We start from the raw sequence: 26,848 nt of genomic DNA, 5'->3' as shown, positions 1-26,848 counted from the left end.
TGACGTGATTGTACAGGCAGATGCACAAGTCTGAATTTAGCTGTAAAGGTCTAAAACTCTGAAGACCTTCATACATCACAAGACCACTGAACTCATCTCAAGGACAATAAGTAGACACAATGAATAAGATCACAGGACTGCAAGAAGCCTCAGGATACCTGACCCCTCCGATTTCAGAGCTACAAGGTCTCAGTGCTCTGAATGAAGTGGTTTCTCCCCAGAGGGGAATGAGGGAACAAGAGTCCACCAGTCTTTCCATCCGATAGAGCTGTTATATCTAGATTACATCACAGTGTCAATTAATTTTAAGCTAACACTGAAGAGTCTGAATCAAATACGTATTAGTATTGTCATTTGTAAAAAGCTGTTTGTATTTCTTTTATATCACCATCAAAAGAATGAGCAGTCTGTCTGAAATGGATGGGGGAAATGATCGTGTAACTAAAGTAATGGTCCTGGGAGGGATTTAAATAAAAAAAATTAAAGAAAGCATGAGTGGAAAGGCAACTTTGTGTTTCTGTAACAGGAGTGTCTCTCACTGTCCCCTCCTACAACTATCCACCAGCATTTATTAAAAAGTCATTTGACCAAAAACCTTAAACAGTTACTTTACCGAAAAAACCCACAAGATTCAATAGACATCAGCAATAAAGGTGTTCTAAAGTATGCTGAGGAGACAACAGGCCAGAGACAGGAGTCTCAGGTCTGCTGCTCCCCGAGGATCTTCTCCAGAATGTTTTTTTTTTGTTGTCGGTGTCCTCTTCTCCCAGCCTCTGATTGTTATTCTGTTCAGCCCGGCCCTTCAAGGCGGAGACAGGTAGCTCAGAAGGAGGCGGAACACAGACTGCCAGGCTGCCCTGAGGTGAGGTGCTGAAAGGACAGCTCCTCTGAAACAGCGGTGCACCCTCCTCCATCGCAGCACCACAGGAAAAACAAAGGAAGGGGAAGTGAAACGTACACAAAAACAACTAAGAAAGGCCACAGCATACACCCCTCTTCAGCAAGAGGCCACCAGCCCGAGCTTTTATAGCGGAATCACATCACAGTGTAAAATCATTTCAAAGTAACACTGTGAGGTTTGGCTTTAGAGTCTGAGTCTAATACTGAGTTGAATGGTAATTTGTTAAATGGGTGCTTTGTAAAATGGTGTTTATTTGTAAACAGAAGACTGGGTATTCTGGCTAAAATTGAGAGGAATTAAACAAACTGTGACCAAATTAAATGTCCTGTGAGAGATTTTAAAAATGCAGACACACATGAGTGGAAAGAGAACTTGTCTCTGTGTTTTAAAGTAAAATTAGTGTCCCCCACTGACCACGCAAACACTGATTCTGACAGAAACTCTCAAAATGTCTTTTTTCTCTTCTCTGGAGCCATTTTTACTCTGAAAAAGTTGATCACCTTGGTGCAATGTGCCTTAGAGGCTAAAACTGCATCTAAATTAAAACAGATACAAGTGCAACTGGTTACTTACTGCTTTAATTCATTAAAGGCTCATAACATATATTAGACTGTAAACTTTTATCTAACACTGTTGGGGTCTTGTTCAACTACAAGAGGGTTTCACTAAAATGTATCACATCACAAATTTCACCAGATATGCTTTTTTCCTTCTACTTGAGATAACAGACTTAACTGAACTGATGTAGCTGTTCATCTCACAAGGTCAGGGCATTTTCAGAAAAGACAGATGAAACAAACACGAAGCACTGGCCACGGTGACAGTGTTATCCCTTTGGATTTGCAAGTATGGATGATGGCCGCTGTTTGCACGGCAAAAATGAGACATGTGGGTTTAAGTGATGAATGAGTCTGTAGCTCCTAGAGAAGCAGAATGAAACAGCCACTTTGGTCCTGTCAACGCTGCACAAGAGACTCCACTGTTGCCCAATTCACTTGTGTGTGTGTGTGTGTGTGTGTGTGTGTGTGTGTGTGTGTGTGTGTGTGTGTGTGTGTGTGTGTGTGTGTGTATGTGTGTGTGTGTGTGTGTGTGTGTGTGTGTGTGTGTGTGTGTGTGTGTGTGTGTGTGTGTGTGTGTTGTCGGTATTGGGGTTATTCCGAGATCTCCTTTCACATTTAACTAACTGAATAAAGCTGTTTCCATGCTGATGGTCCATCACAGTGCGGCAGGTAGAACATAATAATTCGATGCCTTCCTTCTTCTCCTGCAGAGCGAGGGCTCCAACTTTCTTCAACTGGGATCCTCAATCGAGCAGCAGATCAACGGCATGTTTAAGGTGATGGAGGAGTACAACTGGGACAGCTTTGTAGTCATAACCAGTCTGTACCCAGGTTATGAAACCTATGTGGATTACATCAAGTCTTTCACCGACACCAGCTACTTCATGTGGGATCTCCAGGATGTTTTGTCGTTTGACATGTCTGCTGACAGCTTGAACGATATACGAGCAAGAAGATTGCTGCAACAAATAGACTCACAGGTGCTGTTGGTCTACTGTTCCCACGAAGAGGCCCAGTACTTGTTTTCCTTAGCGACCGAGGCTGGGCTTGTGGGTCCAGGCTACATCTGGATTATCCCCAGCATGGCTGTGGGAAACCCGGACATCCCTCCACCTGATAGCTTTCCTGTGGGGCTCATCAGCATCATTACAGACCGCTGGCGGATGAGCCTGAGGAAAAGGGTGAGGGACGGGGTGGCCATTGTGGTGAAAGGCGTCAAAAGCTTTAGGAAACAACGAGGCTTTGTTCCCGAGGTCCACAGTGACTGTCACAACCCTGTGAAGACATCAGCTACTAATGATACTCTGTTCAGGTAAGCTGATTATTCCAACATTAGTCTTTAACGTGCACATCATTACTGAGTCATCATGGCATTTACAATTAATCAGTCAGCTGAGGAGTTACTAGGTTTTATTCTCAAGGGTCCCAGTTTGACACCTGATGGAAACCACACAAGTTTGTCTGACAAGTGCGTAGGTTCAGTAGGCTCGCAAAGGGGCTTCAGTTAAATCCATCTGTACGTTCGTCATCCGTCCATCCGTCCATCCTTATGTCCATCCGTCTATCGTGTTCATGCAAACTAAATCAAAAATAACATTTTTTTAAAGATAAATGTTCCTGAGAAACAAAAATGTGCTGGGAGTCCTGTGAAACCTCTTTATTTGTATATGTAATGTCTGGTTTACCTCAAATTTGAATTTTGCTTTGATTAAAAAAAATACTTTTTTAGAAAAAATTATTCTATACTGAAAGTTAAACTGAATAAAGAGAATTTCAGAGGCAAAGACTGTAGTGCTGAAAAATAACAAAATTGATTTCACTGGGCTCTATACATGTCAACTAAATCTAAAGCTATAAAAAAGCAGCACAGCCTGTCCACATCTCTAATAAATAAACACAATAAACAACTCCATGCTTTTGTTCTTTTTTAAACACAGAAACAGTTTTGTTTACCTGTTTGTAGCTACGGTTTCGCCGACAGCTGCCGGCTTCTTCAGGCTGACGCTGATGGTCACCATCAGCGTCAGCCTGAAGAAGCCGGCAGCTGTCGGCGAAACCGTAGCTACAAACAGGTAAACAAAACTGTTTCTGTTTAAAAAAGAACGAAAGCATGGATTTACAAAGACACAGCAAGAACACACCTAAGACAATAAACAACTGTTCACTCTGTAAATACAAGGATGTTCACTCTCTCTGCCCTGGCCTGCCGTAGATTCTTCTAGATAACGGTGACTATCCGCACTTTTGTCAGAACATAAAACTGTTCCCTGTGTAATCATGTTGTGAATTCCCTTTTATCTTCCATCTAGACCTAGCATCGGTTGAACCTGGTAAAAAAAAAGCATCTCACTGTCATTTATTTATTTATGACTTGATGGGTGTGTCCGAATCCATGGGCAGGACACTTGTGAGGACGCATTTAGAGGTCGATAACGCCACAGCGCAGCGACGAGTACTGTCTGAATTCCAAGAATACTTTTTTTTTTCTTTTTTGCTTCATAGCCAGGCCAGAATTATGGGGGCTTGCTGCTGCTGCTCCGTGAAGGAAGGGAGGGGGAGGAGGGTGGGGGTGGAGGGGTCTCTGTGAGAGGGGCGTCTTCGTGAATGATAGTGGCAGCAGTAGCTCAATAGGTTGCAGGTTCGATCCCAGCTCCGGACAGAGAATTCTGCTGTTGTGTCCTTGGGCAAGACACTTAACCCACCTTGCCTGCTGGTGGTGGTCGGAGGGACCGGTGGCGCCTGTGCTCAGCAGCATCGCCTCTGTCAGTGCGCCCCAGGGCAGCTGTGGCTACATCGTAGCTCATCCCCACCAGTGTGTGAATGTGTGTGTGAATGGATGAATGATGCACTGTAGTGTAAAGCGCTTTGGATTCCTTACTCTGAGAGGTGCTATACAAGTGCGGGTCATTTATCATTTATCATGAATTAATACCGGAACATTTTTGGTGAATAACAATTCAGGGAGGCGGCGGGAACAAGGAGTACAAACAGTTTCCAGCCCAAAACGGGAGAATTAACAGGTGTAAAAGTTTTCACTGATCGTTTATCCACAGAATCAGGATTACGTCACTACTCCACCGCTCCTGCTTTCGGCTCCACTGTGTGACTTATCTTCTGCGCATGCGGGCCGCTTTGGTGCCGCAGAGCATTCACACCAGAGAGTTTGATGTTGCACTTCAGTCACAGTGTGAACGGCCACACACACACAAAATCTGATTTACTCAAAAAATTAGAATTGAGCATCAAGGCCTGCAGTGTGAACGTAGTGTGGTTTGTCGCCAGTTAAAAAATACATGAAAAAGTCTATCTGACACGATCTGTTCTGTGGAGCAAAAGCTCCGTTAGAAAATTAAAACTCAGCAGTGAAAAGAGCCTCTACAGCAGCTCCTGGCCTGGGTTATCCTGAACTAACCTGGGAGACTGACTAGTGCTGGGGATAAATGTTTACAAGACGTTGGGCTAGCTGGCAAGCGCCATCAGAAATAGTGCAGTCCCTCTTAGGTCTAAAGTTATGTAACCCCATAGTCAGCAGAGCCTTTGGGATAACATATGTTCTTTTGTCGACCCAAACAGTCCACAAAAAGCAGAATCTGTGAGCATAATCTCAAGCTTTGATACCGTACAAACCCTTCCATTAAAACATGCTACACCCTGGAGGCACATGTTGAGTAACATGAGCAACCTGAAGGTCAGCGAGATGGAACAAAGCACTCTCAATTACTTTTATCGTCAGATCTTTTCTCTTTGCAGTCAGATCAAACACGAACAGTCTCTTTCACTGTCGGGTTTGTGCTCAGATGATTAGAGATTCTTTTCAAACAGGCTTTTGATAATGAGTCAGCTCACCTGTTAATAGGATTATCGCAGGCTACCAGATTAAACAGGCTTTTCACACGGACCGGGCCGAGGGCTGTTCTCCTCCCAGCAGGCTTTTATCACCACGGCTGGAGTGGTGTGTGAGGTGAGAGCACAGCGCCGTGAGTCTAATGCAAAAGAGGATGTGAGTGATGAAATCATGGAATCTAAAGTGGCAGATAGCTGTTTTTTTACAGTCGGGCAGCTGTCGGGACACCTTAGACCAAATGTTTGAAAAGCAGAGATGACTTTTTTTTTTTACACACTAACTGGAAGGTTTCAGAGCTCCAGATGGATTCTTTAACAGGAGATCAAAGGACACATCAAAACAATTTCATTTTGCCGGACAGTTGGAACGGTGCCGACTGAAATACAAAATTACAGTTTTCTTCCTTTATTTGAGAAAGGTTGCAGATGAAATGTAACACCATAACTTCAGCAATGTATATCCTCTGGTGATGAAGCCAAAAGTTTGCGTCAGCTGCAGGGACTGCAATTGCTGGCGGAGCTCCTCGATTTCCTTACCATGTTTTCATATTTGGTTCGGTCAAGAACCAGGAAAGAGCTGGCTGCATAGTCGTGCTCTTCTGGTTGTCAGGGACCGAGCAGTAAAACTCCAGGACAATGGTATAAAAAGAATATTTTCTCCATTTATTTCATAAAGAATTAAACAAAATCAAAACAAAAATGGGCCCAAAGGAAAAAATGGCCACAAAAATAACCTTAACTAAAAGTAACGAGCAAGACTCTCTAAAACTGATACACACAGGGGAATTTATACACACAGGCTAGCCTACAGACAACGAGGAGGGGAGAGACAAGGGAAACACTAAGACAAACAGTAAATAAACCTAGGAAACTAAGTCAACAAAGTATAACTACCACAAAAAAAAAAAGTTTAACTAATACATCCTAACAAAATCTGGTAAACTCAATAGAGCTTCAGAACGTCTGGTTTCTGGTTTCTTCAGTATCAAGCTCCCTGCTTCCAGGAGCCAGATGGAATGTTCCACTTCCTGCCTGGAGTTACACTGGGCGTGTCCCCTCTCTCTGCCAGTTCATCCAATCTCAGAATACAAATGAAAATAGTTAATGATCAAAAATACTATGTGTAAGATAAATTACTAAATGTGTGCACCCATTAGTAAACATCTTACAATATTGCCAAAATGAAATAATAAACCAGCGTGTGGAAAAATATATTTAAATAATACTAACACTGAGAAATGGCTGGAGGAACCTCCACACACTCCCCCTCCTCTGGAAACTCCATGGGCCAGCGGGACAGGTAGTCAGCAGTGGAGTTTTGCTTCCCAGGTATATGATGAATCTCAAACTGGAAGGGTTGCATCGCCAGGTACCAGCGAGTTATTCGGCTGTTCGAGTCCTTCATCCTGTCAAGCCACTTTAGAGCCTTGTGGTCCATTTCTAGGATGAATCTTCTCCCCAACAGGTAGTATTTGAATGAATCCAAAGCCCACTTAACAGCCAGGCACTCCTTTTCTACTGTTGAGTAGCAGGTTTCCCTTGGGAAAAGCTTCCTGCTTATGAAAGCAATCGGATGTCGTCTGTCTGGAGGCCCTTGAAGCAACACAGCCCCTAGGCCACGATCAGATGCGTCCGTCTGCAAAACAAATAGTTGTTCGAAGTCTGGACAATGTAACACTGGAGGTCCACTTAACGCATGTTGGATGTCCTCAAATGCCATCTTCGCTTCGTCTGACCACTCGAGCTGGTTAGATCCTTTGAGGCTGGTAAGCAGAGCAGCTCTGGCAGAGAAATTAGGGATGAATTTATGGTACCAACCCGACATGCCCAGAGATGATCTCAGTTGCTTTCTGGTTTGTGGCAAAGGGCATGACTGAATGGCTTGAACCTTTTCAATCTGAGGCTTAATGACTCCATTGCCAATAATGTGTCCCAGGTATTGTACTTCCTTCTTCGCCAGCATGCATTTAGCTGCATTCACAGTCAGACCTGCAGTGTGAAGACACTCAAACACAACTGTGAGATGTTCAAGATGTTCCTCCCAGCTGTTACTGTAGATGACAATATCATCCAAGTAGGCAGATGCAAAGTGAGATTTTCCTTCCAATACCTTGTCCATAAGTCTCTGGAACGTTGCAGGTGCTCCATGCAGCCCAAACGGCATGACTGTAAACTGGTAAAGGCCCCAGGGTGTTCTGAAGGCAGTCAGCTCACGGGATCTAGTGGCAAGAGGAACCTGCCAATAACCCTTGGAGAATCAATGGTGGTAAGATATTTTGCTCTGCCAAGACAACCAATTAGGTCATCAATACGAGGAGTTGGGTAAGAATCAAATTTAGAAACAGAGTTCAGGTATCGGAAGTCTATACAGAACCTCAAGGTGCCATCTTTTTTCGGTACCAGGACAACAGGATTGCACCATTCACTCTGGGAGTTCTCAATAATTCCCAGAGAAAGCATCAACTCAATTTCCTCCTTTAAAGGCCCTAAGAAGCGCTCAGGAATCCTGTAGCTCCTTCGTTTTACCACTGCATCTTCTTTCAAAAGAATTTCATGTTTGATATAGTCTGTACACCCAGGATTATCTTGAAAAATATTGGCATTACAGATGGCCCTCACCTGTGACCGCTGCTCAGGGGACAGATGGCTCAGGTCAAGCCCAGAGGTCACCTGTAGAGGGAGGTATTGTTCTTCCACCTCCTCTTCTGTCACACTTCTGATGAGAAAAACATCTTGTTTCTCCCTTTCCTCAGACCTTGAGATCCACTCCTTCAGGAGATTAATGTGGAGGACTGTGGTACTACGCCTCTCACCTGGACTACAGATTTTATAGGTTGTGGGACCGAGCTTTTGAATGACTTCATATGGTCCTTGCCACTGAGCCAAAAGCTTACTGTCTTCAGTGGGTAGTAGAACCAAAACTTTTTGACCTGGTTTAAAATGCCGCTCTCGAGCAGTTCTGTCATACCAGGTTTTTTGTTTTTGCTGGGAGACTTTCATATGCTCCTGAGCCAAGGTGGTCATCTTCTCCAGCTTGTCCCTCCTCTGGAGAACATATGAAACAACGTTAACGGGCTCCTTTTCAGATTTCTCCTTCTCCCACCTTTCCTTTAAAAGTGCCAGTGGTCCTCGCACGTCATGCCCAAAGAGCAACTCAAAGGGGGAAAACCCAGTAGAAGCTTGGGGAATCTCTCGATAGGCAAACAAAAGGTATGGGAGCCACTGATCCCAATCCGACCCAGCTTCATTGATGAACTTACGAAGCATGTTTTTAAGGGTCTGGTTAAATCTCTCTGTAAGGCCATCAGTTTGTGGATGATACGGCGTTGTTCTCAGCCTACTAATACCAATCAGCTTGTACACATCCTTGAGCAACTTGGACATGAAATTGGTCCCTTGATCTGTCAATATTTCTTTAGGGAACCCAACTCGTGCAAAAAACTGAACCAGGCAAAATGCAACAGTCTTGGCTTTAACAGACTTCAGCGGAAACACTTCTGGATATTTTGTGGCATAATCAGTAATAACCAACATAAATCGGTTACCTGATTTGCTTTTCTCCACTGGGCCCACAACGTCCATCCCCAAACGTTCAAATGGTGTCGTTATGATGGGAAGAGGCTGTAGGGGAGCTCTTGCTGCGAATCTGGCTGATGTTTTTTTACACTGAGGGCAACTCCTGCAAAAACTGGCAACATCTGTGTACAATCCCGGCCAGTAGAAATACTGTTGGATACGGGCTAAGGTTTTATTTTTCCCTAGGTGGCCAGCCCAAGGAATTGAATGGCCCAAAGATAAAACAGTTTCTCTGGCTGCTCTAGGTACCACAAGCCGTTTCAGTTCTCCATGTTGTCTATAAAGAATGCCATTTTGCAAACAGAATTCCTTTAGAGTCCCACCTTCTTCAGCTCCCTTAATAAGGTCAGCCAAGCCTGCATCCTGATGCTGCAGCTCAAGAATGTTGTCAGGAATTTCAAATCTTAGCTGTACCTCAGGTTCAGGTAACAGAGTGGACACTGTTGTGTGTTTAAATTTGTCCCGTTTGTGCTGCCTACGAGACTTCTGTTCTCTAGTTGGGCCTGCTTCAATCTCAGCCCCAAAAAATGGTAAAGCTCTTAAACTGGGATCATCTTCCCTTGGAGTCTTCAACTGAGACTGTGTTATTGCCACATTGCACATTTTAGGATCATTAATTAAGTCAGTGAAAACTGGTAAATCATTCCCCAAGACAACAGGAAATGGTAATCTGTCCATGACACCCATATTTAATAGGTACACATGTCCTTGCACTTTCATATAGACATTCGCTGTTGGATACTGTTTTTCATTACCATGCACACAGCAGATTGGTATTGTTTCAGAAGTGCAGATGTGAGCTGGTGAGACGTACCTGCGGTGAACCAGTGACTGGGTGCTTCCTGTGTCAATCAGAGCCTTAACTTTCTGTCCATTTATCTCCACTGTGGTCTCCACCAACAGCTGGTTCGTTGGGTTAGGGGCATGGTTCCCTCTGGGCACAAAACACATCTGGGAGAGTTTAGCTGGATTTTGTGGACACACCGGTTTTGTGTGGCCTTCTTTCCCACACAAATAACAGACAGGTTTCCGCCCCAGATTTTTTGTTTGGCTGGGAAAATATTTCTCCCTTCCACATGGCTTACCAACATTTCCTGTCGGACTGGTGTTACCTGGCGCAGGGGTATAATCCTTTTTCATAGCCTTATAAGCCCATGACTGGTTCCTTCGACGGGCTGCCACAAACGCATCTGCCAAAGAAACTGCCTCTGCTGCGTCCCTTGGATTACGCTCCTTGATCCAAACTTGGAGTTCTGGCGATAGCATTCGGAAATACTGTTCAAGGATTATTGTTTCATTAATTTCATCAATGGTCTTACCTCTGGGTCTGACCCATCTCCCATAGAGCTCCTTTAGTCTCACAAAGAGTTCTCTGGGGGACTCATTTGGTTCAACTTGAAGAGAACGGAACCTCAGACGATAAGTCTCACTGCTTATTTCATATTTCTGCAAAATAGCAGCTTTAACATGATCGTAGTCCATTGATGCATCCACATCCTTATGTACATAGGCACTTCTGGCTTTACCCGTCAATAGTGGAATCAAATGGAATGCCCAGTCAGATCTCGGCCATCTACATGCACATGCTATTCTTTCAAAAGTTGTAAGAAAATGCTCAATGTCATCCTCTTCACTTAGCTTTTGCAATTTTGGTTCTTTATAGGAAGGACGAACAGAAACTGAGTCACCTGATTTTGAACAGCGTAGTGCAGGCTCCGGTTCCACCTCATCCCAATCAGCATACTCATGAGGCCTCTCATGGCCTGCAGGCCCCAAACCTGCAGAGAAGCGGGCGTGGTCTTGCTCTCCAGGTAGCAAGCCAGCAGAGCTCTGGGCCTGAAACTCTTGCTGAAACAGACTGAACTGGTGTTGAAGATCTTTAAATCTTTGATCCTGGTGTATAATCTCCTTCTTCCACTGTACCTCACGGGCTTCCTGCCGTCCAATGTGAGCTTGAAGGATGCCAGCCAGGTCTGATATTGTTGGCTCTCTGCCATGATCTTCCTCTTCAGCAGCAGCTCCACAGCCCTCACTCCCATCCTCTGTCTGTGCTTCTCTCTCTAAAGGGGCTGACTTGATTTTACCAGATTTGGTTCCCTTCATTGTAGATTCGTCAGGATAAAAGAAAAGAAAAAAAATTGGGAGAATCTATTTACCAATGTCCTTTAACTGGAAGATCCCACCTCTGCCACCAACTGTCAGGGACCGAGCAGTAAAACTCCAGGACAATGGTATAAAAAGAATATTTTCTCCATTTATTTCATAAAGAATTAAACAAAATCAAAACAAAAACGGGCCCAAAGGAAAAAATGGCCACAAAAATAATCTTAACTAAAAGTAACGAGCAAGACTCTCTAAAACTGATACACACAGGGTAATTTATACACACAGGCTAGCCTACAGACAACGAGGAGGGGAGAGACAGGGGAAACACTAAGACAAACAGTAAATAAACCTAGGAAACTAAGTCAACAAAGTATAACTACCACAAAAAAAAAAGTTTAACTAATACATCCTAACAAAATCTGGTAAACTCAATAGAGCTTCAGAACGTCTGGTTTCTGGTTTCTTCAGTATCAAGCTCCCTGCTTCCAGGAGCCAGATGGAATGTTCCACTTCCTGCCTGGAGTTACACTGGGCGTGTCCCCTCTCTCTGCCAGTTCATCCAATCTCAGAATACAAATGAAAATAGTTAATGATCAAAAAAAACTATGTGTAAGATAAATTACTAAATGTGTGCACCCATTAGTGATCTTACAATATTGCAACAAAATGAAATAATAAACCAGCGTGTGGAAAAAGATATTTAAATAATACTAACACTGAGAAATGGCTGGAGGAACCTCCACACTGGTCCAGGAGTAGGGACTGCTTGTGGAAGCTCCAATTCAACAGCCAAGGGACTCCCTGACGCAGCGGAAATGTCCTCTTCCAGCTGTGCCATGTCATTCTGGATCGGCCGCGGCGACGTTCCCAAACTCCGATTTGCTTCCCCTTAGCTTCTTTATAGTTGTTCCACTGGAATAATGTGGGAACGGCATTGGGCAAAAGGCTCCATTTACCACTTGGCAAAGTTCTGATACGTGCACTTTCAAAGTGCCGACTACACACCCTTGTGTTTGGTGTGACTACTAACCCAACACGTCTTATCTAACCGATCCATGCTTGCGCAGATTATCCTGTTTTGGAAAGCGATGGAAGCTCAACAAACTGTTCAATCGATTGGAAGCATTACACAACAGTGGCAACTACCTCCTCCACCGTCACTAGGTTGAAATTTTGTGGTAGTTTTAGCCGTGATGACTTTCTTTTTTGTGGAAGCCATTAGGTTGTGGCATGTAGAACACTAACAGGAAACTACGCTGCTACCTTCCGGTAAATACCCTGGAAGTTAGCATTTTCTCGTGCACAGGATCTATAGCCAAAGCACATTAACCCAATTTTTGGTCTGAACTCCTTTTGGTGAAGTGGAGAGTTCTGCATAGTACTTGTCATTGTTTTGGATTTTTGCAATAATAAGCATTTATTTGCATCAATTACTCATTTATGTCTGCTTATTCGCCAATAAAGCATTAAAAACATGAAATATATATATATATATTTATATATATATATATATATACACATATATATATTATTTATAACTCCCAAATAACCACTAATTCATTAAGCCACTCACGGGATTAATCATGGTTCAAACTTTTAGTCAGCTAATAGCCCTACTTATAAAGTATTATGGGTAATTGGTTAGGCTATCTTTAGATTTCCTAGCTGAAGAATGTCAAGCTAACTTGCAGAAACCTTAAAATATCATTCAAAATGAATGACAAAACTTGGATTTTCTTATGAAAACAAGGTAAAAGTTAGATATACAATATATCTAAGTAATGGTAAATGGCCTGTATTTGATATAGCGCCTTCTGGAGTCCTGGAACCACCCAAGGTGCTTTACAACACAATCAGTCATTCACCCATTCACACACACATTCACACACTGGTGGGGATGAGCTACGATGTAGCCACAGCTGCCCTGGGGCGCGCTTACAGAGGCGAGGCTGCCGAGCACTGGCGCCACCAATCCCTCCGACCACCACCAGCAAGCAACGTGGGTTAAATGTCTTGCCCAAGGACACAACGACAGCGACAGACTGAGCGGGGCTTGAACCTGCAACCTTCCGATTGCGGGGCGAGCACTTAACTCCTGTGCCACTGTCGCCCCATATACCCTGTGTTGATTTGATCAATTGTACCAACATGTTTCTTCTGTGTTTTTTATTAAAACATATTTTTGCATTAGGAAATTTAATATGAGAATGTCTAGAAATTCATTTTTATACATTTTTGTCTCTTTCTTTCCATAAATGTCTCCAAGAATATCAGCATCTTGCATCTCACGTCAATGTTTTACAAAATAAAAAGGATTTTATAAATTAATTTACTCAAAGTTGACAAACAGGGAAGAAAACATTTGTGAAGAGCACAAACAACTCTATATTAAAGTATGCAGACAACACCAGTCATTGTTCAGATTAGAAACCGTAAAGATAATATATTAGAGGAAATGTGCAATCTTCCAATGTGTGCAAGAAAACAAGCTGTTGCTCACATAATCAGAAGGGAAGTAGAACGTTTGATTTGAGAGCTGCATTAACACCTGGGTAAAACCTTCCCAGAAATCATCACAAAGAACTGCATCTTTAACTGTGAAATATTAGAATAAGAATTAAATAGATTATATCAGCACTCATTGATGAGCTGAAGATAATAGATGCTAACACCTCTTCAGCAGGAAGAACACTCTCAGTGTGATACAGAAACAACTGCTGCTGATCCCTTTTCTCTTTAAAGGTCTCATTCACTTGTTATTCAATAAATGTGCTACGGTCTCTAGAATGAATAAATGCTTTCTGAGTTATTTTGTGTCTGACACTTTCTGTTTAAGGAGGCAGATGAGTGTGGGGTGGAACATGATGAGTCTTACATATTAATATTCATGATATATGAACATTTCTCCCCTCTGATTGGCTAACACCAGTGTGACTCTTCTGCTGCCTTCGATCACTCTTCTTTCTTGGGTATAAAACTGAAACATTGACGTTTTATCTCAACAAATAACAAAAGCCCCAATGTGTTTTGCCATGTTGTGGAGTTGCTATGGCTAATGGTTAGCATCTTCTAAATCTATACGGCCTTCCGTGGTTGCAAGCCAAGATGGCCATGAATGCAATTTTTCCTGTGGATAATGCAAGAAATAAAAAAAGTGTTCATGTAAAGAATGGATGTGCAACTCAGAGTGACCAATGTTTTTCAGTGACATGGCCCTTTAACTTTCAATCTCAGCAAATGAGTAAATCAGTCATCATTAAAAGATTCATTTCATGCATTGTGACGACAAATGTAATCCAAGACACAAGATAATCTAACTGTGTAATCTTAACTTTTGTTTTGTGTGGTTTTAGAAACACATCCTTACATGCATCCTACCACAGACACACTGGACTGTTTGAAACGTGTGATGATTTTTGAGCTGTATGCACTCATCTTGCTCTTTTCTTTTGTTTAGACACATGCTGAATGTAACATGGGAGCACAATGACTTCTCCTTCAACAGTAACGGCTATCTGGTGAATCCAGCCATGATAGTCATCACGCTGGACAGGGAGAGGCAGTGGGACAAGGTGAGCAACATTTTCATAATTTTAAATACTTTTTGAGCCAGTATGTGCTAAAATGACCTTTTACCTGGCTCATGAATCACTCCTATAGACACTAATGAAAGCTGGGAAGACGTTTCAGCTGTTAGATTAAGATGTTTGGAATATGAATGCACAGCGAGGAGATAGGTTTTGTTCTCGGTTCTACAAAAGAAGCAAGCCAAAACTGCCTAGGTCCCTTTAAAACGCTTCTGGTTCTTTCAGCAGCTAGTGCTCGTAGTCAGGCGACTTCTCCTCATTGGCTGGTTCTATGACAGGACTTGATAAGTAAATGCAGAAAGAGATGGGCTCACTTCCTCTACCAGAACAAGCAGAGGTTTTAGCAAGGTAGCACTGTTAAAGGAATGGCTGCAGAGATGTCATGCTCTACTTTTTATCAATCATCGATATTTCATCTAGATGACAACAAGAAGCAATAACAGCAAAGGAAGCAATCAAGCATTTGTCTGTGTGTGTGTGTGTGTGTGTGTGTGTGTGTGTGTGTGTGTGTGTGTGTGTGTGTGTGTGTGTGTGTGTGTGTGTGTGTGTGTGTGTGTGTGTGTGTGTGTGTGTGTGTGTGTGTGTGTGTGAAACCAGACAAAGCCTAAACAGAGGATGTGAAAAAGATTTTCTGTTATAGAGAGACTCAAGTGAGCAAGGTCAGTATTTTTATTACCTTGTTGAGATTTTAAACTGATTTAGAAATTACTACAGAAACTTAAACATTTCTTTTTTAATTAGTAATTAGATTATTTATTTTATTCCTATTATTATTATAACATTTATCTAATATTTTAAAACAATGTTGTATCGCCGTCAATTTTTTCTTAAACCCCATATATTCCAGTAATTAAAATCCAAAAGATGTGTTGAAAAAAATGATAATCTTATTTCATAATTGAATACTAGCATAGACATTAATTGGTCTATTGGTTGACAGCTACTCATTTTATTTTATTTATTTATTTTTTTGTTTGAGAAAAAATAACAAGAGCTGTAAAATAAATTGCAGTTTCTGAAGAATCAACACATTCTGCACTCCTTTTCAGTGGATATATTTACACATAACATATTAAACGCTACAGATAGTGAGCCAAATTGGAGTTGAAACTTTATTTGTTTACTTTGATTCCAACACTTCTCATTTCCACCATTCTGACCTTTACATTGACTTTGTAGGAAAGGAAAAGTAATAAAGTTTTCACTCCTTTAGAGAACATTTTTGCTCTCATTTCACTTAATTTCATCCAAGCAGTGTAAGCCAATCTATTTTCTGTGCTTAACTTTCTGTTGCCTTGGGCCTATTTTCTCTGTTGGCTGAAAAACCAATTCCACTTCTGAATTGCCTTTTTGCTGATGCTCTCACCATACATGTCACAAGGCAGCCAGTCAGTTTTGTTCATACATCCCCTGAGCTCCTCCCGCTCCAGCCTGACACTAAGTATTCACAGAGAGCCATTACGTGTCGTACCTGTCCACCAGGGCTGGACTGGGACAAAAATTCAGCCCGGGCATTTTGACTGGAGACCGGCCCATCACCTGTTTTTTTTGGAAAAGACATTAAGCCTTACGCTGTTTCTGACACACACCAACGTTATTGGTAGTATTTATGTATCAATCTAATAAACGTAAACCTACACCATCCTTCCTATCCTGGTATTCTAAAAAGTAGGGTTGGGGGTAACTGATTATTTTTAAAATGATTATTCTGATGATTATTTTATCGAATAGTCGACTATTCTAATGACTATTTAGATGATTAATCTAGCGATTAATAAAAACCAAAAAATTCTCAAATAAATTCCTCCAAAAAATTGATAAGTTGTTACTGTAAGAGAATAAACACTACAGGCCTTCCATTTTGTATAACACTGCTTTTATTGTGTTGCGGTTGTTTATGTTCTGGTGATGTGTAGAACTTGGGAGTGCAGGCTGCTGCCTGAGAGGTGGTTGGAGACGGAGTGTCTCCATGCTGCTTTGATTTGTTCACTTATGTGCATGAGGCAAGTGGTGTTACGACCCTTCCTGGGGAGTCACGTGTTTCTCCTATTTTAACTGTAAATCCTTCTAGCTGTTATATTTATAGCAAGAAACAGATATTCGGACGGAATATTTTCATGTTTATTCGAATATGATTGTGGAACACACCCAGCATCATAATAAATGAAGTAATATTTATGCCAATTTAAGCCTTTATGGGTGACCTGGACTCTGTGATCAATTTTTGGCAAGGGAAATGATCATTTGTTGCCATTTTTGAAGAGTTTATGAATGTGAAAGACACCCAGCATCCTGTGATGGCACTAATAACATCAAGAGATAATAAATAAAGTAATATTTAGGTAAATGTAACCCTTTACACGTGACCAGGACACTGTAATCAATTTTTGGCAAGGGAATTTATCTTCTTTTTTTTTTCTTTTCTTTTTTTTGCCATTTTTGGGGTGTTTTTGATGATACAGTAGACAGTATGAGTACAGTAACATCAACAGATAATACATAAAACCCTTATTTGGTCAATTTTAGCCTCCATGAAAATCTTAGCGATTCAATCACTTTTTGGCAAGTAAAATGCCATTTTAGTTGTCTACAATTAAATCATCAATAAAGAATTTAAAGATATTTTGAGGCGTTTCTTATAGGTAAACGGGAGGGTGTAGTCTATTTGGCAAGTGACAATCTTAATTTTATGTGCTGAAGTGCTTTTATCTTGTTACTTTTAAATAGAGCAACGTAATGTATAGATAGCAACCTACACAGTGTCATTAAAGTCAATGCTTGATCATTTTAAATACTTTTTTTCAAGTAAAAATGTGCCCCAAACTAGTTAACTGTGGCTCCATGTCAAGTAGACTAAAGAAAGGAAGGGGAAAAAATTAAATCGCTGGAGAATTGTTTATTTCCATTTATACAACGTTTACATTCAATACAGGGTGCCATTTTACATTGTTTATTTATTTTTTTAGTATCAAGGCTGTAACATAAAGAAAGCCAGTTCTTACCACAAAGTTTGTGGCACAAACCATCTTTCAATCGCAAATATTGCAAAAAGGCTTAATATACCCTCATTGTGAACGTTTAAGACAAATAGCAACACTTAAAACAACTTCAGAACTGGAAAAACTAATTTGGCAGGTGCAGAAAGGAATGCCCGGGCGGGATTCGATCCCCAGACCCCCGGGTGAGAGTCATACGCTCTAACCAGTCAGCCAAAGAGACATCTCCTTGGCCAAGTAGCCAGGGCGCATGATCAATCGGGACATTGTGGATGCTCACACAGCCACATCTTCCTCCCTCTTTCCACAAGCACGTCCTCGTGCTCCCGCGCAGGGTGCCACAAACACTGCCACACTAATATCCGCGATAAACATCTGTTTAAGTACCGGAAGAGGTTATCTTTGCTTTCTGAATGTCCATATTGCTAGATATGCCGAGTTTTAGGGCGAAATCCTGGGGAATTTTGTCTAGAAATGCAATTACCTAACCGTGCGCGATCCCGCAGTGGCTAATCATTTTTTGGCAGCGAGTCAATTTATGGCACAACACCGGCTCGGGTTTCTCCTCCTCCTCCCTCTTTTCTTCTCCAACCTGTCGCTGGGCTGAGGCTCCATCACTTCCTAAATTGATTTTACTTGAACCTTCACTACCAAACAACTGTGAGATTTTAACACATGTGCCAGTTTCTTTTGTAGTCGAATTTTCTCCGCTCCTCCTTTCCGTTTTTTGTTCTCCATTTTGTAAAGCTCGTCTGTCTGTTTACTGAGATTCACAAACAACTGGCGGGTGCATCAGACCTCTGGCTATTGGTCCAGCCCAGAGTGTATTATTACCAATTGGCCAATCCACCAACTTTTATGAGGCGTCGCGTGGGGCGGCGCGGGCAAGTTGTCCGCAACAACTAGAGGCCAGGAAAAAAAAAACAGACACCGGCCCATAAAAGATGAAAGGGTCGGCCCAGCGGGCAGTTGCCCGCTATGCCCTATGGTCAGTCCAGCGCTGCTGTCCACCTATTAAACCACAACAATGTAAACAATTAATAGTAACAGTTCTTTTGAACATCTTATTCTTAGTTTTCCTAATCCAGATTGCAAAACTGTAAAACCACTCATGTTTGTAGTTTTGTATTGTCCACCAGGCCCTTACTCTGAGTTTTTGGATAAGATCGCTGATTTTTTTATCTGATTTGGTGTTAAATACTGATAAGGTCATTGTAGTGGGGGATTTTAATATTCATGTGGACATTGAAAATAATAGCCTCAATGTAGCCTTTCGTAATATCTTAGACTCAATTGGTTTTACCCAAAGAATACATAGCTCCACCCACTCCTGCCATCATACATTGGACCTTGTGCTGACTTATGGCATAGAGTGTGAGGAAATAACGATCTTTCCACATAATCCATTCCTCTCGGACCACTTTCTGATAACCTTTGAGTTTTTTATAACTGAGTTTTCGAGACATGAAAGTAAATTTCACTATAGTCGGTCTCTATCTGACAATGCAGTTGCATCTTTTAAATCAACTGTTCCATCTTTACTGTCCTCAGCATCTCAGAGGAATGTAGCAGAGGGCAATATTTTCAGCTCTAGCCCCTCAAAAATTGATGCTTTAGTTCATAATGTTACTTCTTCTTTACGTGTGGCATTAGATGATGTTGCCCCTTTAAAAAAGAAGGTAATTAGGCACAGGAAGTTCGCTCCCTGGTTTGATTCTCATTTACGAGCTTTAAAACAAAACTCTAGAAAATTGGAGAGAACATGGCGCTCTACGTACCATGAGGAGTCCTACTTATCCTGGAAAAATGGTCTTGTGCTTTATATGAATAAGCTTCAACAAGCTAGAACTGCTTATTTGTCATCACAAATTGAGGAGAATAAGAATAATCCTAAATTTATTTTCAATACGGTTGCCAAACTTACACAGAATCATAACTCTGAGCCATCTATTCCCTTAGCCACTCACTTACACTCAGCACCAACGACATTATGGGATTTTTCACGAGTAAAATTAATTCTATTAAAAACAAAATCTTTAGCATCCTCCCTAATGCGATTTCTTCTTCCTCAGTAAGTGAGGCAGCATCAGAGGTGACTGTAGAACCTCATCTGTGCTTGAACCGTTTTGACCCATTTGAGCTTTCTGAGTTATCAGAAATATTAGCTTCATCTAAACCTTCAACTTGCATTTTAGATCCAATCCCAACCAAATTATTTAAAGATGCATTTCCTTTGGTTACTGCCCCCATTCTAGATATAATCAATCTATCCTTTGTAAATGAATACGTACCACAGGATTTTAAGGTTGATGTAATCAAACCTTCACTTAAGAAGCCTCCTCTGGATCCAGATGACCCAATGAATTATAGACCAATATCTAACCTTCCATTTTTATCCAAAGTTCTGGAGAAAATAGTGGCCATCCAAGTATGTGAGCATCAACTGTAGACGACGCCATCAACCTGGCCCTCCACTTCATCCTGCAGCACCTGGACTCCCCGGGAACCTACGCTAGGATCCTGTTTGTGGACTTCAGCTCTGCGTTCAATACCATCCTCCCTGCTCTGCTCCAGGACAAGCTCTCCATGCTTAACGTACCCAATTCCACCTGCAGGTGGATCACTGACTTCCTGACGGACAGAAGGCAGTGCGTGCGGCTGGGGAAGAATGTCTCCACCATTCAGACAATTAGCACAGGATCTCCACAGGGCTGTGTACTCTCTCCTCTGCTCTTCTCCCTGTACACAAACTGCTGCACCTCGAGCCATGACTCCGTTAAACTGATCAAGTTTGCGGACGACACCACCCTGATCGGGCTCATCTCTGACGGTGATGAGTCCGCCTACAGGAGGGAGGTGGAACGGCTGGTGTACTGGTGCAGCAGCAACAACCTGGAGCTCAATGCTCAGAAGACAGTGGAGATGATTGTGGACTTCAGGAAAGTCACAGCCCCATCTCTCCCCCTCGTCCTGACGGACACCCCCGTCACCACTGTGAACTCCTTCCGCTTCCTCGGAACCACCATCACACATGACCTTAGGTGGGAGCCATCCATCAGCTCCCTGATCAAAAAGGCCCAGCAGAGGATGTACTTTCTGCGGCAGTTGAAAAAGGCCAAGCTGCCGACCCAGATGATGGTGCAGTTTTACACGGCCATCATTGAGTCCATCCTCACCTCCTCCATCACTGTGTGGTACGCTGGAGCCACGGTGAGGGACAAACATAGACTGCAGCGCATTGTGCGCTCCGCTGAGAAGGTGATTGGCTGCAGCCTTCCATCTCTCCAGGACCTGTACGTCTCCAGAACTCGGAGGCGTGCAGGCCGGATTGCAGCTGACCCTTCTCACCCGGGACACAGACTTTTCGAGCCGCTTCCCTCAGGCAGGAGGTTACGGTCCATCCAGACCAGAACCTCCCACCATAAGAACAGCTTTTTTCCATCTGCAGTTAGACTTGTAAATAGCTTATAATCACACAACCATGCTCGTCTTATGTACTCGACACAACGTCACGTTATCGGCCATGTTACCACTACCTGCCTTTTTTATAGCTGAATGTTTTATGCTAGTTTTATTATATTTTATTCTACTTATTCTATTTCTGAAATTTATTATTCATGTTATATGTGGCACATTAGTACCGAAACAAGTTCCTAGTTTGTGAACTGCTTGTTCATTGACAATGGCAATAAACCTTCTGATTCTGATTCTGATTCTGATCTAAACACCAGTGATCTGTTTGAGGAATTTCAGTCTGGTTTTAGAGAGTATCACAGCACTGAAACTGCATTAGTGAGAGTTACAAATGATATTCTCATGGCCTCAGATAAGAATCTGTTCTAGTCTTGTTAGATCTCAGTGCTGCCTTTGACACAGTTGATCATAATGTTCTTTTAGAAAGACTTGAACATGTTGTAGGGATCAAAGGCTGGTTTAAATCCTACCTGTCTGACAGATTTCATTTTGTAAATGTACATGACAAATCGTCTTCATACTCCAGGGTTACCTGTGGAGTACCACAGGGTTCAGTGCTTGGACAATTCTTTTTACTATACATATGCTTCCAATTGGTAAAGTCGTTGGGCAGCAAGGGATAAACTTCCACCATTATGCTGATGATACTCATTTATATTTACCCATCAACCCTGATGAACCTAATCAGCTAGTTAGATTACAGGCTTTTCTTGAAGACATGAAAAATTGGATGACTCAAAACGTTTTGCTTTTAAATCAAGACAAGACTGAAGTTATCATCTTTGGACCTGAAATTCAGAAAAAGGAAATTGCTTAGTCAATCACCTGACCTTAATGGCATTACATTAATCTCCGAGAACAAAGTAAGGAACCTTGGTGTTATCATGACATGTTGTTGTTAAACAGGTTTGTAGGATTTCCTTTTTCCACCTTTGGAATATTACTAAGATTAGAAGCATCCTATCCAGGAGTCATGCTGAAAAACTAGTTCATGCTTTTATTACATCAAAACTGGATTACTGCAATTCATTACTCTCAGGAAGTCCACAGAATGTAGTTAAAGCTTGTCCAAAATGCTGCAGCTAGAGTTCTGATGAGAATTAAATAGAGAGATCATATCGCTCCTGTCTTAACTTCGCTACATTGGTTGCCTGTTAGATTCAGAATAGATTTTAAGGTCCTCCTTCTCACATATAAAGCTCTTAATAATCAAGCTCCATCATACATCAGTGACCTGATTGTTCCATATGTTCCTAACCGAGCACTTTGCTCTCAGACTGCAGGTCTACTGGTGGTTCCCAGAATATCTAAAAATAGGATGGGAGGCAGATCTTTTAGTTATCAGGCCCCTCTCCTGTGGAACCAGCCCCCAGGTTTAGTCCATGAGGCAGACACCTTGTCTACTTTTAAGACTAGGCTTAAAACATTTTTATTTGATAAGGCCTATGGTTAAACTCTGATGTTAGCCTAGATCTGGACAAGTGGGGGAGTAGAGGGAGGTGGAGTGTGCAGTCAGTAAAGACGGCTCTCCCTTGCCCTGCCTCCAACATGCCTACATCTAAATAGGATAGATTATGCAGAGTTATCTCTGTAGTTATGCTGCTACAGGCTTAGACTGCTGGAGGACACACTGACCACTTTTCACACTCTACTACTTTCTTTTACTATCTGCTCTTTAACTGTATTATTTTCTGCTATTTCAGCTGTTAACATTATTCTCTCTCTAAGTGTTTTTCTCCCCAGAGGAAGCTACAATGATGTTCTGCTGAGCTGTGGTTGCCTCTTGGATGGGGCCATCGTCTTGAACACTGTTGCTAACCACTTAAACATTCTCCCTCTCCTGATAATAACATTTTACTTTCTTTGACATTGAATGTGCTACTACTAGTTTATCCGTTTAATTATAGATTCACTAGGATAAATACAATGATGTTTATCTCTCACCAAATAGAATATTTACTAAGAAATCACAATATAACCATAGACACATTACTTAGTAAATATGCTGTGTGTGTGCGTGTGTGTGTGTGTGCGTGCGTGCGTGCGTGCGTGTGTGTGTGTGTGTGTGTGTGTGTGTGTGTGTGTGTGTGTGTGTGTGTGTGTGTGTGTGTGCGTGTGTGTGTGTGTGTGTGTGTGTGTGTGTGTATGAGTGTGTTTGCTCTGTCTTCTCGATCCCCAGTGAATCGTGGTGGATGGCTGTTTATCCTGACCCAGGATCCTCTGGAGGTTTCTTCCTGTTAAAAGGGACTTTTCCTCTCCACTGTTGCTATATGTTTGCTTAGGATGAGGCCAGCCAGTCAGTGACTTGATGCAATTTGCTGGGTTCCTTACATAGGACACTTTATAATGATTGGCTTAATGAACTGGGGTCTCATTTATCAAACATTGCGTAGAATCCTTACTAAAACCGTACTTGAGCTCAGCAAAAAAAATGTACTTACGCCAAGTAGGTTTGTGACCTATCAAACATGGAGTACGCACAGCTGCACGCAATCTCTGTTTCATAAATCGGAGACTAAGGAGAATGTTTCTCAGCTGCATTTCAGTCACATCCCGCCCTCACCACACCCACTTACTGCCATAAATGGTCAATGCAAAGTACCTTGTGGATCTCATGCATATACATAAGCCGGCTGTTGCAGCGCTCCGCCAATGACATGGCGGCCGTAGATCAATGCAGATCAAAGAAGCACTTTTTCACAGAAGCAGGAATTGAGGTACCTGTGGGTGAGGTGGAGAAATGAAAGGAAGTGCTTTTGCAAAACAAATAAGAGAAAATCCGCGGAGTGGCACAGCGTTGCTGAAGCTGTCAATGTTGTGAATTCTTCAGAGAGATCTGTGTCGCATATTAAAAAAATGGTCCAATTGGGACTCAATCCCCAGACTCCCAGGTGAAAGTCACGTGAGCTAACCAGTCAGCCAAACACAGATCTCCCGTGTACAAGAAGCCAGGTCGTATGATCAATCGGGTCACAGTGACAGGACACACACACTGTCGCAGACGCATGACGTTCTGTCTCAATCTGTCCCCCTGCTGATGCGTACCAGCTGCATTTTAGTCACATCCCGCCCTCACCACGCCCACTTACTGCCATAAATGCAAAGTGCCTTGTGGATCTCATGTATATACATAAGCCGGCTTGTTGCAGCGCTCTGCCAATGGCATGGCATTCCGTATTCTGCGCTTCAGGCTGTGTGTGTGTGTCTGTGCGCGCGCGCAAATGTGTGTACGTGTGAGTGTCTGTGCATGTGGGGGGGTCTTGTTCTGTGTGAAAATGAAGCGGTACAAGTGATAATGCTGCAGGATTTCATAATTGTATCTTCTCAGCAGCAGCACTGCAGGTGCTCTCCATGTCCAACATGTGCGTAAGCCAGGTCATTAGTCAACTTAAAGTTGTGCACATTTTTCCGCTACGTTTTCTTTCATAAACCCCAAAGTTTGAGTGGGAAGTTGCTTATGCAGTTTTCCGACCCCGTTTTGTGTGTAAGCAAGCTTGATAAATGAGGCCCCTGACCTGTATGGGAATGTTTACTAGGTGAAGTGCCTTGAGACGACTCGTTGTGATTTGGCGCTATATAAAAAACTTGAATTGAACAATGCACACATATCAGAGTCGGGGATGTTCATGGAAGTGTAGGGTTTGGGAAATTGAGTGCTTTAAGAGCTCAGTATGTATATTACCTCTACTTATGACCAATAAGCTGTGATACTCTATCTAAATATAGAATAGCAGCCCTGCTTGGTCTTTACGGTGTTTAATCAGAAGATTCTAGGATTCTTTATTTATTAGGGGACTGTAAACACTTTGTTTTGAGTCAGAAAAGAGTCAGGTTTATAAAAGTAAGAATTTATTTTACCAACAATTAAAACATGACAAGTTAACTAACATTTACTGTGACGGATGGAACTAGATGTGATGTATGAACCTATGTGTGAATGTGATGTTAGTCAGAACTTCCGTATCTAGGAGAGCGGAGATATAGATGCAGAAGAATTTGGGTTGCGTTAAGCTATGAAGTTGATTATTATCAAAAGCACATCAGACGCTATCAGTGTGTCTACTTCACCTGTTCTGGAGACCCTCTTAGTGGATCCGAAGGTCAGAGAGGTCGGATGACCTCTGACACCGAAGGTCCAGTAGATTGACCACAGCACCGACTTCTCCAGTCCAGAGATGTCTCTGGTCACGACAGATGATGGAACTGCGCGTCTGGGACTCTGAAGGAGTCTAAACAATACCAGCTTGTTCTGCAGGAACTGTTTGGTTTATCAGCTTCGCAGATGCAAAAAGGTTTGACGACGTGTCAAAAGCTTTGATGGTTAAAGAGGGTTTCTGCATCAGATGGCCGGTCTGAAGCTTTCTCTAGAACTAAGGAATCACCAGAGTGATCTGGTTTTAATGTTTTCATGTTATGATTTGTGTAGCCAACCAGAGGTTGACAAGTTTGAGGAATATTACCAAGAGTCTCAGAAACACGCCTTCTTTGATACCGATGCTCTGATCTGGGTAGAGGACTATTTATGTGTCAGAGTTTAACTTAACCTTACTTTGTTCTTGTGTGAGTGCAAATGGTGATGACCTTGTCATATTAACATGCTGAAACATATTTCAATCACTATAATCATAACATAACATTCATTTCAAACTTCAATCATTGAGCACAGATTAATGAAACATTTCATTATATTATAATTATTATAAGTAGCAATAAACAAACATTTATTTAATATTATCTAGCTTATAAATTGTAGAAGTTCATATCTGATTTAGGAAATCTGGGTTGTGAGTGTTCCTTATATGGAGGCACGAAGAGTCCTGAAAGACTGGACCTTGCAGAGAGACCATTATTGTTGACATTTCATTATCTGTGTTCAGAGCTGCAGGCTCTGAGCTCCAGTGGGATGAAGGCAGGCTGATTTAGAAGGGACACATGCAGTCTCGTGTCTCCTTTTTGACCAGATGTTGAATGGTCATACTGTACCTAAAAACTGACCATTGCTGGACGTTACAGAAGCCTTCCAAAAAATCCTTGAGCTTCTTTCTAAGATTCGAAAGTAACAGGAGATGGAAGGAGAGCATGAGAAAAGAAAATTGTAACATAAAAAATAAATAAATAGTTCTAACAGTGCTGTCATCAGTTATTGGAAAATGAAATAAAAAAGTTGCCACTGTGTCTGCAATGAGAAACTCAGAAATAAGAAATCATTGTGTCTGTCTAAATCAAATTTTAAACACTCAAAACATTTTCTTCAAATTTTGCAATAAACCCATACCATCACGTAACACCACCAAGAGCTGGGCAAGGGGAACCTAAAGATGTATGAATAGGAAAAGTATTACAATCTCTGTTTGCACTTTACACTGCTGCATCTGGTCTCCTGTGCAGATTTGGTTTAAACTGTTATCATTTGTTTTTTATACATATTGGTCATTGTTGGAGCCATGTAATGTTATTTTCTCCAGAGTGACATTTGCTGTTTAAGATTAGGTTGAGCTGGAGTCACTGCAGAGTTTGAGCTTGGACAATACTGATATCATTCACTATCATTATCAGTCACATCATCTTCTGCAGGGGCACCGTTGGGGGGTGGGGGGTTAGGATGATTGGAAGAGCTCATGACTGACAGGCCTGCAACAAGGTTTGCATATTCTCCCTTTGCAGAATAAACAATTTGCTCTATGAAGCAGGACTTTCACTGTTAGAATAAACAATAAAGATTTCACACCCTAAGGACCCATAACGATTTGTCCTTCTCAGCATGTGATGCTGTAATCTAAAATTCACATTGACTCTACAAAAAGC

General features: G+C 42.0%; 1 protein-coding gene across 2 annotated transcripts in view; it reads left to right on the top strand.

The window, feature by feature from the left end:
• The window catches only part of grin2ca (glutamate receptor, ionotropic, N-methyl D-aspartate 2Ca), a 108,054-nt gene that overhangs the window by 42,022 nt on the left and 39,184 nt on the right, over positions 1–26,848 (top strand). For both annotated transcript variants that reach the window (XM_015948908.3, XM_054740293.2), the window contains exons 3-4: positions 2,172–2,773; positions 14,444–14,558. In XM_015948908.3, coding sequence (XP_015804394.3) covers positions 2,172–2,773; positions 14,444–14,558 — 717 coding nt within the window. The remainder of the gene's footprint in view (positions 1–2,171; positions 2,774–14,443; positions 14,559–26,848) is intronic.

The sequence above is a fragment of the Nothobranchius furzeri genome, chromosome 5, assembly GCF_043380555.1.
Source record: "Nothobranchius furzeri strain GRZ-AD chromosome 5, NfurGRZ-RIMD1, whole genome shotgun sequence".
NCBI lineage: Eukaryota > Metazoa > Chordata > Actinopteri > Cyprinodontiformes > Nothobranchiidae > Nothobranchius > Nothobranchius furzeri.
Note: the sequence above shows the minus strand (reverse complement) of the source record. Positions and strands in the feature narration are given on the sequence as shown.